The sequence below is a fragment of the Embiotoca jacksoni genome, unplaced genomic scaffold (assembly GCF_022577435.1).
Source record: "Embiotoca jacksoni isolate LCO1_2020_lvr unplaced genomic scaffold, fEmbJac1.0.p SCAF_1, whole genome shotgun sequence".
NCBI classification, from domain to species: domain Eukaryota; kingdom Metazoa; phylum Chordata; class Actinopteri; family Embiotocidae; genus Embiotoca; species Embiotoca jacksoni.
In genome coordinates, this window is record NW_027185229.1 from 5,400,288 (window position 1) to 5,418,329 (window position 18,042).

General features: G+C 41.8%; 1 protein-coding gene across 8 annotated transcripts in view; it reads left to right on the top strand.

Annotated features, from left to right (window-relative positions):
• Window positions 1-17,377, top strand: part of dlgap4b (discs, large (Drosophila) homolog-associated protein 4b) — a 119,123-nt gene extending 101,746 nt beyond the window's left edge. For 7 of the 8 annotated variants that reach the window (XM_069157978.1, XM_069158005.1, XM_069157992.1 and 4 more), the window contains 6 exons: window positions 1,688-2,127; window positions 2,733-2,821; window positions 4,788-5,275; window positions 9,371-9,462; window positions 11,156-11,326; window positions 12,208-17,377. In XM_069157978.1, coding sequence (XP_069014079.1) covers window positions 1,688-2,127; window positions 2,733-2,821; window positions 4,788-5,275; window positions 9,371-9,462; window positions 11,156-11,326; window positions 12,208-12,450 — 1,523 coding nt within the window. In that variant the 3' untranslated portion in view covers window positions 12,451-17,377. Of the gene's footprint in view, window positions 1-1,687; window positions 2,128-2,732; window positions 2,822-4,787; window positions 5,276-9,370; window positions 9,463-11,155; window positions 11,364-12,207 lie in introns of all 8 variants that reach the window. The other variant, XM_069158018.1, reaches the window with a different exon arrangement.
• The last annotated feature ends 665 nt before the right edge of the window (window positions 17,378-18,042 follow it).

Here is an 18,042-nt window from a genome sequence, read left to right on the forward strand (position 1 = left end):
GTTGTCTTTTGTAAGCAAAATGTCTGACACAGCAAATCCGACAGTATATCCACAAATTAGATTTATTAATTCTGTTCTAATAACATGACTTTCAATAGAAAACTGCACATCTTTAACGTTTCTCTTGAAGCTGTGTGCACAGTTAAACTGCTTTTATCTAAACTTTATTTCTGTCTGCTTTGCCTCAAAACACAATTTTCATCTCTGTACCAGCTCTCCTCCATGGTGTTGCAGTGTTAAGCATCAGTTTGACGGATTATATAGCAGCCACAGGTGTCATAGTGTTACAGTAAAACTCCCTGTTTAGATCCTAAATTTTAACGGTGCAGCGTCACACTCTGCATTTACTGTGTCTGTGGCATGGGGGTGTTTCTGAGCTCCCTTCAATAGGGTCTGTTGTATGGAAACTCTTTGAACATTGGAGCCTCAAAGTCTTTTTACATGACCTACTCTGGAATTCTCTTATCTTTGACTTTTTATTTGTATTCTATGTGAATGAAATCTCCACAGTGTGAAATTCCTGACTCAAGCTGTAATCCAACATTACTTTGGATATTTTTAATGTGTGGCCCATTAAGCTGGTCTCTGCTGATAGACAGTTTACATCATGAATCCCTCTTCACAGTCAGTTAACTTCAGTTCTCACCGAATGGATCAGACTGTCAGGGAAACTCTGTGTTGACCTCATCATTGACAGTTGCTGTGGTTGATTGATAAGATAAGTGAATGAGTGGCTGTAATGCAGTCTGGCAGGCAGAGGACAGGGTATGGGTGATTGACTGAGCGCTTTTTTTTTTTTCTTTTTTTTTTGGAGTGATAAAATCTGCTTTTCATATTGCGTGATGTGGATTTCATGTAAGCCTACAAGAAAGTTGCCACTGTAAAGAGCTAAGCTTTAGATTCTTAACACTGTATACATGCTACCATGTGACTGTGAAACTGAAATGATTAAATAAGCTTAGTGTGTACTCACTACTGTTTTTGGTTATTAGTATCAGGCGGGTTCCTTTATATCACCCACAGCACTTAAACAATAATCTTTAAGGCTCTGCGGAAGAGAGACATTTTACAATAATACTACATGCATGTCATTTAACTTACTAATAGACTGCTTTGTCTGAGTGGTTTCTCTCCCTGCTGTGTGTATGTCGGTAATGCACTTCTTTTTAATGTTCGTTATAGCCACAGGCATTTTCAGTGTCCCTCTTCAACTGTTCAACCATCCTCGCTTTTAAGAGTCAGGCGGTGTGTAAATTGCTTTACTGATTTCATCACCTGTCTTATGATCGAGCCTTTTGAAGTGTGCTGTGTGTGATTTCATTAAGTCACCTGTGTGGAATGGTATGTTTTTTTAGCTCTCTGCCTGATCTGATTTTCCGCTTTACGGGATGCCTCCCCAATTCGGCTGGTGTTCCCGCTTTTATGTAACAATGTCCCTGTGTATTTGCGTACAGTTGAAGAGTTCTGCTCTGGGCTTGCTGAGAAAAACTTGTTATTCACTTCTTAGAATGATGCTGATAAGCAAATAAGTGACACTTCAAGCTCCTTTCAGTAACGCTTATATGTTTTCTGTGGTTGTTTTCTTCTTGAATCCCTTGAAGTGACTACCCTACAAAGGTTTGCTAAAACATCTCTGTCACTTGGGATCCTTTTCTCCTAATTCCTCTCTCGCCTTTCTCTTCTTCAGTCTCGACATGCATAACCACCTGTAAGAGGGCTGCTCCTCCACCAGTGCCGCCCCGTACAACCTCTAAGCCCTACATCTCGGTGACAGTACAGAGCAGCACAGAGTCGGCCCAGGACAACTACTTGGACCAGCAGGACAGGAGGTCAGAGGTCAACAGCCAGTCGAGCCACGCCCACAGCAACTCCTCCGACAGCCTCGACAGCACCCGTGCCAACAGCCTGGCCCGGGGTATCACCCGCCCTCCGCACATCATCCCCACTCCCATCGCCACCGCGAGAGAGCCAATCACCCCCATCACAGCCAACGCTTCCACTGAGACCAGTGACTCAGTCGTCCAGCATGAATCCCTGAAATCCGGATTTAATAGAGGGAATCTAGTGGCAGAGGAGCCCTTAGTAGTCCCAGTACCCAGACGGAAACTGTCCTCCATTGGCATACAGGTAGGCCAGGGGCTGTTGTACCACTGCTGCATGATCCAGTTAATGTAGAGTTCAGTTACTGGTGTTACTACACAGGAAACCATTTTAACAGAGTATGCGTAGCTATGTGAAGTGTAACTCCTTCTGACTGTTGACTTTGAATCCAGGAAAAAAAAATAATTTGATCTATGATCCATGTCTGAGTGTGTCACCTCAAACCCAAAAGTCTGCTCGCAAGCTGAAGGTCTCATTACTGTGGAGCTCGCTCTGTCAGTACAGCTGGCTGTCTATTATTGGAGCTTGATGTACACTGTGGTATTGAAGGCGAAAATGCATATTTGAGTTCCCACTCAGCCATAACTTTCTGCTCAGTATCTGCTGAAATAACACAGTATTAATCAATTTTCCAGATCCTGCACAGTAACAGAACTCAGATGAGCATTAATTATGACATTTTGTTGAAAACAAGCAGAAATTCTTTTTTTTTCTGCTGATGTTTTAGTCTGTCACTTTGAAATATACAAATCCTGCACAACTGTCCTTATGGTAGTCATTTATGAAGTCATAAACAAATAATAAGCACTAAATGTTTTTTTTCTTTCATACCATTGTTTATTCCTCGTAAGGTTGACTGTATTCAGGAGGTTCCACGAGAAGAGACCCCGCCACTGGCCAGGTTTCAATCAATCGGAGTACAGGTGGAGGACGGGTGGCAGTAAGTCCTCTTCCTGTCCTTTTACCAACGTGAGGAATTTATATTATAGCCACACACACTCCTCTGACTGTTGTTTCCCTTTACAGGACCTTGGTAGATGTGAAAACATCGTGGTTGTGTGTTGTGTTTGTGACGTTGAAGCACATTACTGACACGAGCATTTACTATTTAAAGATCCCCTCCTGGCATGTTCAAAGATCCAAAACTACTAAGCTTTATAACATGATGTGTGCAATAGGGTTTTCACATTCACAACAAGTTCAATTATTTGGTTAAAAGAAGTGAAAATGACAAGTGTGCCTCCTCCCTCATTAAAAAAAAAAAAAAAACAGAATCTATGAATATGGAAAGATTTTTTTTTTCCCACCGTCTGGTTTCCATATCGCACTTCTCTAAGTTGCCTAATGGACTGAAGCCCGGGACACACAGGCTGCGTGGCGTGTGCGTCACCTCTCCTGCACTGCACAGCTGCTAGTATTTTCCGTGTGTGTCCACAACTGCAGTGTCTGCAGTGTGTCTATAGAAGCAGTTTGAGGTCCGACCGGTGAAAAGTTGAAATCCAAAAAGCGGGCCACGTGATTTTCGTTAACCCTCGTTCAGAGGAGAGACTCGGAGAACAAGAACGAGAGCCCTGGGAAAATTTTGCCCTTCACCTGTTAAATTATTGCCATGTGACAATTAGACCTTACACTGGGTTTCTGCTATGATTATGTAGTACACATGTGATCACAGACCTTCTCCCTATCTACTTTTACTGGCAATCACGGGGCAGCACGTGTGAAAATTGGCGTTTGGCCTTTTCTCCAGATGAAACGCACATGATGTGCGTCTTTCCCAGGTAGTGTGGCTGCACTGCTGCTCTTATCTGTTAACATGGACACCAAAATAAAAACGTGTTGCAGCAACAGGTAACGCACATGCTACACAGGCAGTGTTTCCTGGGCCTTAGATTGTTTTATAAAGTAGTTAACTATTAGGTCCATGTCTTAAACTCATTTTACTGGAGCACAAATGAACTGTCTACTTGCCGCAGATCTGAATCTACCTGATCTGAATCTTCTTGTGTCAAACTCTGAACATACGTCATTCTGTACAGTGAAAGTCAAACATCAAGAAAAGCTACTTTCACTAGCCCATTTCTGAGTGGAGGGAGACTTTAAATATCTCTGCTTATTGTATATTTGACACCCTTGTCGTGTTTGTTGCAGTGCAGTTTTCCTTCTGTGCTTGTGGTGCTTTAAATGTCAGGAAGTTGTCGGGCTCCTCATGCCTTCCTCCTGGACTTCATTTTCTGACTTTTGCATGCTGCTTTTTCAGTGTTGTACACAGCAACTGCTGTTTGGAGTCCTGATAGATATTTCCCCAACATAAGCAGCTGAACAAGAGCTGCTCTATATATTTCTTTGTCCTATTCTCCCAGAATATAGTCCAGGTTTTCATAGACGCTGTACACACATTTTGTATTTTGTGATTATCTCTCAGCTGTGTCAGTTTTGGTTCAGTGATTACCAAAATATGGCTTGTCATGCCCCTTTCCAGTCTCCTGCTCTTCTTCTCCAGTATTGGTTATGCTTTTATAATTTGTCATTATCTGATTGAACCGCTACTAACAAGCATTTCCTGACCGATAACAGGAAATGGAAATAATGTTCGATCAGACAGCATTCATGTTCAGCCTGTTCTTCCAGCTGGCATATGGAAACAGGAAGCTGGACTCTGAGTGCTCACAGATGAGCTGATGCCAGTCTGAGTGCACAATCATCATATTCACAAAACCCCGCCTCTGATGGATCCAGTCTATCTAAATATATATTGACCAGCAGAAGTGCCCGTTTGTTCCAGTATGGTTCTTTAATAATTGATTTTTCTTTATCCACGTTGTGCACATAAACTTTGTGGCAAAACATTAAATCATTCTACTGAAAGGTGCATTTGTAACAGTGAGTGTCACCTTGTTTTGTTTCAGGCTCAGTCGCTCCAGTAGTATGGCCGCAAAACAAGAAACAGACTCGGACACACAGGTCCTCCCTGTCATCCCCCAAATCAATAATGCCAAACCTTTTGAGAAGAAAGTCATGGTGAATTGTGCCAGCCAATCCATGAGCTCCCCTCCTGGACGAGCGTCTTTAGACAACCGAGACCCCACCGTTGAAACCTCTTCACCCCCACCGCCCCGGCAGATCCTCAACCGCTCCACCACACGCAGCAGCTCCTCCTCCTTCTCAGAGAGTCTGGACCCGGCGCTAGACCCCTCGTCTCTACCGCCTCCGGACCCCTGGCTAGACAGCGGGAATACGAGCAACAGCAGCGTCCCCCAGAGCGGAGGAGGGGGTACACTGTGTCGGAGAGACGGCCACTGGTTCCTGAAGCTGCTGCAGGCCGAGACGGGACGCATGGATGGCTGGTGCCAGCAGATGGAGCAGGAAACCAAAGACAACCAGCTCTCAGAGGAGGGTAAGCAGGGTACTTACTCAAACTACAGGCGCCTTCCTTAAACTACTTCTCTGCCAGCTGGAGGAGGTTGCGAGTTATGATAGAGTTGCAAAGTGGGAGAAGCTATTTCAATCGCAATTATTTTTTCCCTCAGGAAATGTTGCATGAGTCACAGTTGGCACATTTTGGCTTAGATAGATATGAAGCTCTCCTAGTTCAAGCATCAGTCCAATTTTTTAACAGCTGTATTGCAAAATTGCTGCATAAAAAAGTCACAGGTACAAGCTTATGTGCTTAACATCTTCAGATGAGAAGTTAACGGCGACTCCCATGGTGCATTTTGGTAAGAAACATCCAATACCAATCTTAAAAAGAGAGTTAAAATCAGCTCTATTTTACATTCATACATAGATTTCAGCAGTTGCACTGCCACAGGTTTTGTTTTTTTTAGCAACTGCTGTGCAACAGCGTGTTTTGAATTGACTATATTTCGATTTGCACGACTCTGCTTGGTTTCGTCTCCATGGCAACAGTCCCTGAGGCTCATGGATATTGTATTATTTAAAGCGGTCCACTGTGGCAAAATAACATTTTGTAGAAACAACTTAAACTTGTGTCCTTAACTTAAAGCCAGGAGAGTTCTTTGTCTCATTGTTCAGTTACATTAAGGAGAGTTTAAAGAGGGAGTTACAAGGGGGAATACTGAATGAAGCGGAATTTGATTGGAGCAGACTCTCCTGGGAAAAAAAAGTTCACTCCAGGAAAGGTTGGATTGTGGGGCTGTTTTGATAGGTTCTTCTGCCTAGTGTGCAAACTGTATTGATCCACAGTCTATTTTTACTGCCTTATTAAAATGTATGGAATGGAATAATTTTTGATATAATGAAAATGGTTATAAATGTACAGAGCGGGGTCTCCAACCAGTAGATCGCCATCTACCCGGTCTATTAAAGAAGCTCTCAGAGGAGAAAGGTTGAAGACCCCTGATATAGAGACACATTTCATTATCTGCTAAAGATACAACCATGTTTGGCAGCACAATTCCCCTTTATTGCAACTTCTTTAGATTAGCAGATTAATAGTTATGACTCGTAAAAAAGTCTCCAATTTATTTATCCACTTACAGGTTTAAACATCCATTAACTTGTACATCCTCCTGAGCTTCTCTCTCTCTCTCAGATGACAGCCAACATCCAGGAAATGATCCACCTCTCTTTCATTAACAAAAAGTTTTACGTTGTACAGTCAAAAAACTATTTTTGTCCACTCTTTTCCACCAGGTAATCCACCAACTGACTTCATCTTATCCCGGTCACACGGCCCTCACTGATCGTGTGCGGTGATTATACAGTGGGTACGGAAAGTATTCAGACCCCTTTAAATTTTTCACTCTTTGTTTCATTGCAGCCATTTGCTAAAATCAAAAAAGTTCATTTTATTTCTCATTAATGTACACTCAGCACCCCATCTTGACAGAAAAAAACAGAAATGTAGAAATTTGTGCAAATTTATTAAAAAAGAAAAACTGAAATATCACATGGTCATAAGTATTCAGACCCTTTGCTGTGACACTCATATTTAACTCACATGCTGTCCATTTCTTCTGATCCTCCTTGAGATGGTTCTACTTCTTCATTGGAGTCCAGCTGTGTTTAATTAAACTGATTGGACTTGATTAGGAAAGGCACACACCTGTCTATATAAGACCTTACAGCTCACAGTGCATGTCAGAGCAAATGAGAATCATGAGGTCGAAGGAACTGTCCAAGGAGCTCAGAGACAGAATTGTGGCAAGGCACAGATCTGGCCAAGGTTACAAAATAATTTCTGCATCACTCAAGGTTCCTAAGAGCACAGTGGCCTCCATAATCCTTAAATGGAAGAAGTTTGGGACGACCAGAACTCTTCCTAGACCTGGCCGTCCAGCCAAACTGAGCAATTGTGGGAGAAGAGCCTTGGTGAGAGAGGTAAAGAAGAACCCAAAGATCACTGTGGCTGAGCTCCAGAGATGCAGTAGGGAGATGGGAGAAAGTTCCACAAAGTCAACTATCACTGCAGCCCTCCACCAGTCGGGGCTTTATGGCAGAGTGGCCCGACGGAAGCCTCTCCTCAGTGCAAGACATATGAAAGCCCGCATAGAGTTTGCCAAAAAACACATGAAGGACTCCCAGACTATGAGAAATAAGATTCTCTGGTCTGACGAGACCAAGATTGAACTTTTTGGCGTTAATTCTAAGCGGTATGTGTGGAGAAAACCAGGCACTGCTCATCACCTGCCCAATACAATCCCAACAGTGAAACATGGTGGTGGCAGCATCATGCTATGGGGGTGTTTTTCAGCTGCAGGGACAGGACGACTGGTTGCAATTGAAGGAAAGATGAATGCGGCCAAGTACAGCGATAACCTGGAAGAAAACCTCTTCCAGAGTGCTCTGGACCTCAGACTGGGCCGAAGGTTCACCTTCCAACAAGACAATGACCCTAAGCACACAGCTAAAATAACAAAGGAGTGGCTTCGGAACAACTCTGTGACCATTCTTGACTGGCCCAGCCAGAGCCCTGACCTAAACCCAATTGAGCATCTCTGGAGAGACCTGAAAATGGCTGTCCACCAACGTTCACCATCCAACCTGACGGAACTGGAGAGGATCTGCAAGGAAGAATGGCAGAGGATCCCCAAATCCAGGTGTGAAAAGCTTGTTGCATCATTCCCAAGAAGAGTAATGGCTGTACTAGCTCAAAAGGGTGCTTCTACTCAATACTGAGCAAAGGGTCTGAATACTTATGACCATGTGATATTTCAGTTTTTCTTTTTTAATAAATTTGCACAAATTTCTACATTTCTGTTTTTTTCTGTCAAGATGGGGTGCTGAGTGTACATTAATGAGAAATAAAATGAACTTTTTTGATTTTAGCAAATGGCTGCAATGAAACAAAGAGTGAAAATTTTAAAGGGTTCTGAATACTTTCCGTACCCACTGTATGTGCTGACCCTAACCTAAACAAACCACACTATAACCAAAAATCACATTTAAAACTTGTTCTGCCGAACATAGAAGAAATTATTATAGCGAGATCGCATTGTTATTTTTAAGGACGAATCAACACAAAAACACCTGTTTTACCGGACGAACTGATATGGGCTCTTACAATGTTAATCTTATGATCTGTTTCTATTCCAATGCTGATATCCAATTATATCTCTGGGTTTGCACGATATTATATTATGCCATATCCAGAGTTATTTAATCCATAAAGGGCACAACAAATCAAACATGTGCCAGTCCTGTGAATGAACCCCAGAGGTCTGTTGGTGTCTGACCTCAAGCTCAGTTCTAGGGCTCCGCCACAGGCCCCACAATCACTCTGTCAGACATACACAGCATGGAAGGGATGAGGCCGTAATACCTGGGGCTACCACACACGAGCAGGCCTGTAATCTCCAGAATTACACAAATCTAGTCTGGAACTGATTAAACCTCCAGATTAGATTAGTGCCTCAACATCAGCACGAGGCATACAGCTGAGCACACACACTCTACACACAAACAAACAAACAAACAAACAGTACGAAGGCTTTGGATGGTCAGTATATTTGTGTCAGATCAATATGTTGACTGTGAGTCTGTTTGTATTTTCAAAAATTTATGTTTTGAATGTACGTGGGTAAAATAATGGGCATTAAATCTGATTCACCACACTATAATCACGTTGCCATGACTTTGAAATCCAGTGATTAGATAGGAGTCCCAATTTTTGTCAGGGCATATGTTTGTCCTAATTTTGCAACAGACAGAAAGAAAGCTGGAGTATCTATATAAGCTTAGGTTCCTTTATAGAGGATCACATTGTCCAACACACTGTAATCTCCCCTCATGCCTCCCTGTGGAGTCTGGTGGGCGACGCACTGCAAGGCACACCTACTGTACGTCTGGACACACACGTCTTCGGTTTATTTACAGGACAGTAAACACCGACTAAGACTGTTGCTGTACTGGCGATTAAGGCAGGATATAGTGTGCACAGAGTCAGTGTGACTCTTTAATATCTGTCTCAAAACACAGCATCCATGAGATAAATAGAATCAAATAATGTTTTGTTTTTTTCTCACTGCAGTGCTGGGGAAGGTTCGCAGTGCAGTAGGAAGTGCCCAGCTCCTGATGTCTCAGAAGTTCCAGCAGTTCCGGGGACTGTGTGAACAAAATGTGGTGTGTATATCGGCTTTCTGTGACGCTCCCACTCTACAGGCTTCCACAGGCACACAGACCTGAGAGTCCCAGCTGGCCAAACCAAACTCAATCTCATAATTTGGTCATTCTGTCCTCTGCAAGAGCTGCTTGCCTTGACAAGCATAAAGGCTATCACTCAAATGAAAACAGCAGTGATACACAGTATAGTAGGTTTACACAGAATAAAACACAGGGACCTACCATCACAAAATACAAGGAGCTTATACTAATCCAGTAAACCCTTCCGCTCACATTCTATGTTTTAGCAAATGGCATTATCCAAGTTGTAGCCAACTACCAGCACATGCCAGGTAGCATGATAAACGGTAAACACAAGGGATTTGTCCCAAATGGCGGGACACAGAGCACAGCAATGAGTGTGGCTGCTTGAATGTGGTAAACTGAGAGGAAAGAGCACCAACCAAACTTCACAAACAGCCATTTAGCAGTATTAAACATAAGAGGCAGCTGTTTGTGAATGTGGAAAGGGTCACATCTGTTGTTGTTAACTTGATAGTGGATCCTACCTGATTTTAGTTTTTCTTTTTTAATGTAAATTTTTTTGTATATCTCTAGATGAACATGCTGGCTTTTTCCACTTGGTGGGGAAAAAGCATTTGTTATGTACTTAAAAAAAAAATTCAAAAAAAGTGACATGATCCCATTTTGTAGCGTGATGTTCAAACAATAAGGCGGTCACACGGCTCCCCCTAGTGGTGAATTTGAAAAGAGAAGCACTTCTGTTGGACAACTGCACCTCCTATGTAAGTAGGTAATAATGCACCAGAACCACCATCATTGTGCAGTGTTTGTCCTCTTCTATGAAACATGCTGAAACGAAGGGATAAAAAGTGACATGTCGGTTTCACATAGAAAGTTAAAACACGAGCATAATAAAAAGGCAATTGCAAGCTCTGTTAGCAAGAAACACAATTCTTCAGCATGTTCTGGTTATTTTTTTTTTTTATAAAAGATCGATCTGTATTTTTTTTTTTTTTTTTTTTTACAAAAAGGTATAAATAGTGTTTATTTCAAAGAAACAAACCCAAAGTCAGCACTGTCAGCATTCTAGTCAAGCGCCGAGGAGCTTCTGCTGATTTTGACTTGATTTTGACTTCTCTTCCTCTGGCGGCTGCAGCAGAGGTGGAACAACAATACACCAACAGTTATATTTTTAATTTAAATTTGTTTTGTCTCATGCAGCTGATCCATATATGGTGCTGACTCCTACAGAGGGGAAAGTAGGCTCTGTTTTTTGCCAATGTGAAGCCAATGGCCCATTTAAATGCTAATAAGTCATAAACCAGTGTTCATTTTGTTGAGCTTTGAAAGTCCTCTTCGCACCAGGGCAATAGATACGCTGGAAGACAAGCTGCAGCTCGTAACAGTAAGTGAGATAAACGTGTTGTGGGGTAGTAGTTTCTGACTAGTTGCTAGACATGTTAGACAAAAAGGACGACCTACACCAAACTTACACAATGGGAAGAGCAAAATAGAAGTTTCAAAAGCAAAGCATTGGTTTCCCCCCTATGCGGGCTTTATGGAATCAGGTGTGACCAACACAGTCTGCTATTTATCTTGTGAGGCATTTTATTCACTGTAACATTCCCTTTATTCTTCCTCCTCGCTCATTGTTCCTTCATTTTCATCCCGTTCTCCCTCCTCTGGTCAGAATGTGAATGCCAACCCACGGCCCACAGCCCAGGACCTGGCTGGCTTTTGGGACCTTCTGCAGCTCTCCATCGAGGACATCAGCCTCAAGTTCGACGAGCTCTACCATCTCAAGTCCAATGACTGGCAGCCCGTACCATCTGCGGCTGCCCAGTCGCCCCCTGAGCGGAAGGTACTTCCCACCCCTGCTGCCCAGTGCCCTGGCTGGGGTAGGAAAGCCGCCGAAACCGGCCTCTCTCCTCCCACCACCACCACCACCATTTCTCCCACTCTTTTTTTTTTACCCCTGTCCCTGTGTGGGATGAGTTCTTTAACGGGGCCTCCCTGTCCAACACAAAGGGGCCAGAGAGACCCCTCTAGGCATGCATGCATGAAAAAAACAGTTGTTTCAAAGAGGGCTGTAGTTGGTATGTTTTTAAATGAAAAGCCCTGCTTTGAGCATGCATGTGTCATTTTTCTGATGTGTGTGTGTTGCAGTGGAGTATGGTCAACATGCACCGGCTCCTGCGGCAGAATGCAGCCTTGCTTTCGCTCTATAAATGTCTAAATTTGTGTTTTTGTGTCTTTTGTTCATTGTTGTCTGTGGAGTGTTTCTGCACACGTCTTTTCAAGTTTCTGACTGTGACAGAGGTGCTTTTGCTTGATGTTGCTTTTCAGTGTAAACATATTTACTGTGTCTTGTGATCCTTATATTGATTTAGGTTCAATCCAATGTGTCCATCAATTCATGTTACCATTTCATATCTTTGAAAATTGTCTTTCAAATGACTGTTTTTCTCAATGTTTATCTATTTTTACCAGATGTCTATATTGTCAGTGTTTTTCTGTTTGTCATCTAAAATCACTAAATGTTATTTCAAGCTTTAATGAAAACAATCAGCTTTGGCATCGTGTCTTGTCAAAGTCTAGTCTGCCAAACCTGCCTGAACAGACAGAACTAGCTGAGGACAGTTTTCTTGTTGCATTCTCTCACTTTACTGTCTGTCCTTTCTCCTCTCTCCTCCATTCACGCACTCCTCTGTCGGGCATGTGTCATCACTCCCAACACACCAGGACGAAGAGAAGGCGGCCCCCCCGGCTTCAAAGAAGCCTGGTAAGGGACGGCCAACGCTGGGCCGGGAGAAGAGCGCAGACTCATCGTCCACCTCTTCTGCGACATTGGCAGAGAAGCAGAGACAAGAGGCTCGCAAGCGTCTGCTGGCTGCCAAGAAGGCCGCCTCATTTCGCCAGAACTCCGCCACGGAGAGCGCAGACAGCATCGAAATTTACGTCCCCGAAGCCCAGACTCGTCTCTGAGAGAAACGATCAGGGAGAAGGATGTAGGGTCGCATCAAAGGACAGATAAGTGTCACTGAACCACCCGGAGAGGAAACTTTTGCGATGCAAACGAGCAGTTCTGAGTACCGCTGGATGGAGGTGGGGGGAGGAGAGATTACCCAGAGAATAGGGTTTGTTCGGGTTTTGTTTTTGACACATTTGTACAATTATAGGCTGGTCCTGGTGGTATCAAACATGATCATTATTTAATAAGACATGACCTTTTTGTGGATCCAACAGACTATGAAGCAGGAGACTCCTCCTTTGAGGCTGCCATTGAAATCCTCAGCTGGAGAACTTTGTCATTTCTTGTTACTATTCTTGATATCATAAAAAATTATTAATGAAGATATTGTTATTACGATGATTATATCCTAAAGAATCTATATAAAGACTGTTTTAAACGTTCTTGTATCTCGGCTAGAAGATCTTCTAGGTGGACAGAAGGCTTCTCTTGTCTCCCATCGTCCGGCTCTCTTCCCAGATCATTGGCCATCTTGTAGCTTTGCACAACACCGCCTTGTGGCCATCACACACACGCACACGCACGATCACACACACACGAACACTACATACTGCACACACTCACCCACCTATGTATGTCTTCCTTGTATTTATTTGTTTACTTTCTTCATCCTTTTGATTTCTATAAAAATCCTTTTAGATCAGGTTATTCTGAATATTTTTGTTATGATGAAAATCAGGTATGAATGGGGTATTTATATAGTTCATAGCAATTAACTCGTGTGTGTGTGTGTGTGTGTGTGTGTCTCTCTCTCTCTCTTCCTCTCTCTCCCTCTCTCTCTCTCTCTCTGTCTCTCTCTGTCTCTCGTTCAGGATGTTTTGTGTCAAAGATTTTAAACACTGGTGAGGATCTGTAAAGTTTAGTTTTTTTAATGGTTTTGAATGAAAGCACATCCCTATAATAAACTAGGACCGAGCATGAGGATTTCCAATTTCAGGATATATATTAGTCAGAATGACAGTGGCCATAATATACTCAATATTTTGTCTTAGGTATCCTTTCAGTCTCTTTTGCTTTTCTCTCCTCCATTACCTTTGATTTTAATGTTTTTGCTGAGACTTCAGATGCATAAATACTTCAGGATTTTTGTTCCACTCTCCTTTAACTGTTTTGATTAACCTCACTAAGCCGTCAACTCGTACATCTCAAATCAATCGAATTAAGTCATGAAGCAGTCTGAGTATGCAGGTTAATGTTTCAAAAAAAGTTTTGATTTCTTTGGCTTCCCATCACTCAACAAAATCAATCTTAGTTCTTTGTTATCATCCCTGTTTCCCCCACTGAACAGTACACAAAGTACACCCGCACTTTTTTACTCAAAGATTATTTTTTTTCTAATTAAAGCATTACATACATTAGTCATTGTGTTTTCATCATTTATTCAATCCTGCTTGCTTTTTTTTTTTCATTGAAGACTGCATAAGCCAAAGATGAATTCATCTCGTGTATTTAAATGTCAGCTGCAGGGAACTCAACAGGCGACTGTGAAAATAAGATGAGGTGGACTGTAGCCACAGCAACATATGTATTACAGATTTCACATTTTCATATGCACATACTCTGAAGCTTAAACAGAGCCGCGTATCGCCACAACAACACTGACAAAGCTCTGTAGCTGCGTTCAAGACCAGGGGCCGTGTTCACAGTCATTCTTAGAATCCTCTCGGAGACCTCCTAACTGAGCCTAACAATTTTTAGCACTGACTCTTAGCTCAGGAGTGATTAAGGAAACTTCTCAGAGCAACTCTTGAGTAAAGAAGGAACATAACCCTTATCTTAGTGAGGAGGTGTGGTTGACCCCCCTTGGTAGGTAGGACACATTCTTTTTAAAGATGTGATTAGCCTTTTGTGAGAAAGGACACAGAACGGACAGTGATATCCATTGGAATTTAAATATACCTCAATATGAGGTTGTGAAAGTGCTGTTAATGTTTGTGTGATCACTGCTGATGAAGGTTGTAATGGACCCGAGCCATCACTGCTGCACTTTTGCATTTTTACAGCTGCCAAATATCTTAATGCTTGTGATCACATTAGTTTTTGCCGTGATTGTGTTATTGCGTTGAGTGGGAGATGTGAGTTTTCTCCAATGAGATCAACCACAAACATCATCCCTGCCTGATATAATTTGTAGCGTTTCATTAACATGCCGTCACTCAGCATTTGAAGAATATTTCTCCTACCTCGCTGTACTTCTGCAATTTTCCCCACTACTTATGAAAGCTTCGTATAAGCCCTCCTACATGCTCCCAACAGTTTTTCTCCTTTGGAGCTCTCTGTTTTGTGAATAACTTTTATCTTTACAAGGATCTACTCTTAACTTAAAGGGGAAAATCCTAGAAAACGTCACAATTGAATTGTGAGAGAGAATAAGAATTGTCATAGAGTTCTGTCACTCAGAGTAACTTTTAGTCCGGGGAAACTTTGTGAATACGGCCCCAGGACGCTCCCCTTCTCAACACTCACGTTCTGAAAAGTTTCATGCGTGACCTCTGGAGGGCAACAGTGGCAAAATGTTTCAATCTAGTATGCATGACTGTAGAATACTGTATGTATACAATGAAAAAGGCCCTCACATTATAAGAGGAAGTTTATCTCTGTCCTGTTTTGCATTAAGGGGACACATTGTGTTGATTGAACATATTTACTCCTCAATCACATCTGAATCTACTTTGCCAAACCAAGAAGTCTGCAGTGAGGCCTCTAGGTCTATCAGTTCTCCACTTAAGGATTTTACACTAAAAGTACATATCCAAACATAAAGTCAGCCCTGACATGCCTTTGATCAACCACAGTTGTTTGCCCGTCTTCCACTCACATTTGGTTTCTTCCAAATAGTAAGCAAACACAACCCAACTTTCCCTGTTCTAATTAGTTATGAAAAACTGTTGCAGTCACTGTCACTCCATTGCTTTAGCTGCTGTGATTGTACCCCACTTCACCCATTTGCACCAAAAGTTGAGCCTCCAAATTTGAATAGGAAAAAGCCCAATAAGTACCATTCTTTTCACGCTGTATTGGTGAGAGCTTTCTTTTGATGGTGGGCCATTGTTTGCCTATTGTGTTTGCCTGTTGGGGATGACTCTCAGCAGGGAAAATGGCTCAGGGGTGTCAATAGTCGTTTCCCTGGCCGCTGTCAACACCCGCCTTCCATTTGACTTGGGTTGGATAGCATCGTTAGCACCCTTTTGGGGCCTTTTGTGTGACTCAACACTCGATCGTTGGCTTGATTTAATTTCTGGCTGCCAGGGAAAAGTAAGTTGTGTCTGATGAGGTGTTGTCTCTTGTATTGTTATCAACAGCCAGGTTGGAATCTCTTCACCATTTGCACCCACTATCATCTATAACACTATTTTATTCATTTTCTTTTCTCCACTTTCCACAGACTTTTTATTTATTTAATTTTTTTGAAGATCCAAACCCTGCTGTGAAACTTCCTTGCACAAAACCTTAGGTCTGTGCCTGACATGAACGCAGATAAAACACAACCTTGCATGCACTGAGGGAAAGAGGGAAGAAACGGAGACAAAGCTCTTCTACCAAAATGAACTAAAAGCCAACACTATTCCAGCCGCTTGGATGTGTAAAATGCTAAGAGATGCGACATACTTAAGAGACAAAAGAAGGCTCATCTCATGCATTTAAACAAGGTTTTTCTCCAATACACACACACACACACACACACAGGTATCACCGAGACACACCTAGGTCTATTTCCTGGGTAGTTATCCCTGATCCAAACAGCTGGTAGGGGGGATTGTTGTTGTCAAGCCAGTAATTTGGGAGTGATAATGGTCCCAATGAGTTTGACTGAATTTACCTTTTAAAGTATCATACTAAAAGCATGTGTTTAATCAGCAGTCTGCTTTGATAAAGTTTAATTTTTAGCTGTTTTTTGACACTTGTTGCACACTTTAATGTGCCTCCTTCAACCATAGTGAACAATATAAATTTAATTCAATATGTTATTGTCCATAAATGTGAAAAAGCAGTTGTCTAATTGTCAAACAAGAGGAAGACAAATTTATCAGTTACAATGTGGCTCTAGTCAAAATTGTATCTTTCCTTTTTCACTGCTTTCTCTAGAAATAGGTTTGACATTATACACCCTTAAAGATTATTGTATGTATTTGCCACTTTTAGGGCATTTCTGGAATACAAAAAAAAAAAAAGTTAAATTGGTCTTCTTGAGTATTCAAGAGACAAAGAGAAATGGGTTTCTCCCCAGAAAGAGAGCTTACCTCAGCTGGGGATAACAAGGGATCTCCTCCCATACAGTCCTCTGAAGGCCTGCTGGCAAAAAAAAAAAAAAAAAAAAAAAAAAAAAAACACGCTCATTAGCATCTCTGCATTGTTCAGCTGGGAAACTGGGAAAGGGGTGAGGGGCAGCGGTTAACACGATAAATGATGTAGCAAAAAGTGTCTGTAAAAATACTAGAACAAATATTTTATGAAGCAAGCACATATTTTAAAGACTAGAATCTGTTCATTTAAATACTCTATAGGCTATGTGTGTTTCAGGGTCCTTGGGGTTTAGTGAAAAAGGGATGTACTGTCTGAGATAAAGTTTTGAGTGAGTGGGTGTGTTGTTCATAAAAATGAGATTTACCTAGACTCTTGTCACTATACTCTGGTAACATTTGAAGTATTATGTGCAATACAGAGTAAAACAGTTCTTTGATATTAAGATGAAACTAATAATCCTGCATTTCTCCCTTTGTGCTTCTTAAAGTCGTCCTCTGTAAATAAGAACAAAACCAGACTAAAACCGTCATCTTTTACAATGCTGTAGACCTATTTATACTATTTCAAGTTTGTTCAAATGTATAATGCAGAGACGTAACGTTCAATAAAATGCACACAATACTTTCTCAAAAAGTTCATCATGGTTGTATTACTGTTTTGTTCTGGCTGCTTACTGACCTTCAAGGAGAGAGGATAATTCAGTTTGTGACAGACAATTTTCTTTCAAAGTTTATTTGTACAGAAATACACCACTTCAGATTTTTTTTATTGCCAGATTGTATTTATCACTGCTAGTTTTAAGCAGGTTTGTTTTAATTTTTAAGCCACACAGCAAACTGTTGATAGTAAATTTGGATTAAAAAAAAAAATACTTAAATTATGCATTAAAATGCTTATAGCTAGAATGACATCATGTTGTCGGTGGGATCTCCCGAGACGATTTTCTTTGTTATAAACATCTGGAGCCAGAAAAACTTGAATCAGTGCGAGAGAAAAAAAACACAACAACGAGAGTCGGGATATTTTGGCCAACAACATCATGAACACGTCGGTTTTTATCACGTCGACGCTTATGATTTATGTAACAAGAACATTTTGCTCATGTTACGTAAAGCCTTTCCACGACGTGAGCTGTCTCGTGCAGGCAGGAAGAAAAAGCTGAGCACTGTGGTCGATAAGACGGTGCGACACCTAAACAGGGTAGTGTCGATGTAACCGTGGGGTTTTCACCGTGTCCAGGAAAATAACATTGTTTCAATGACTGCACTGTGTTTTGAATGAAATGGTTCTCCCGTCAGTCA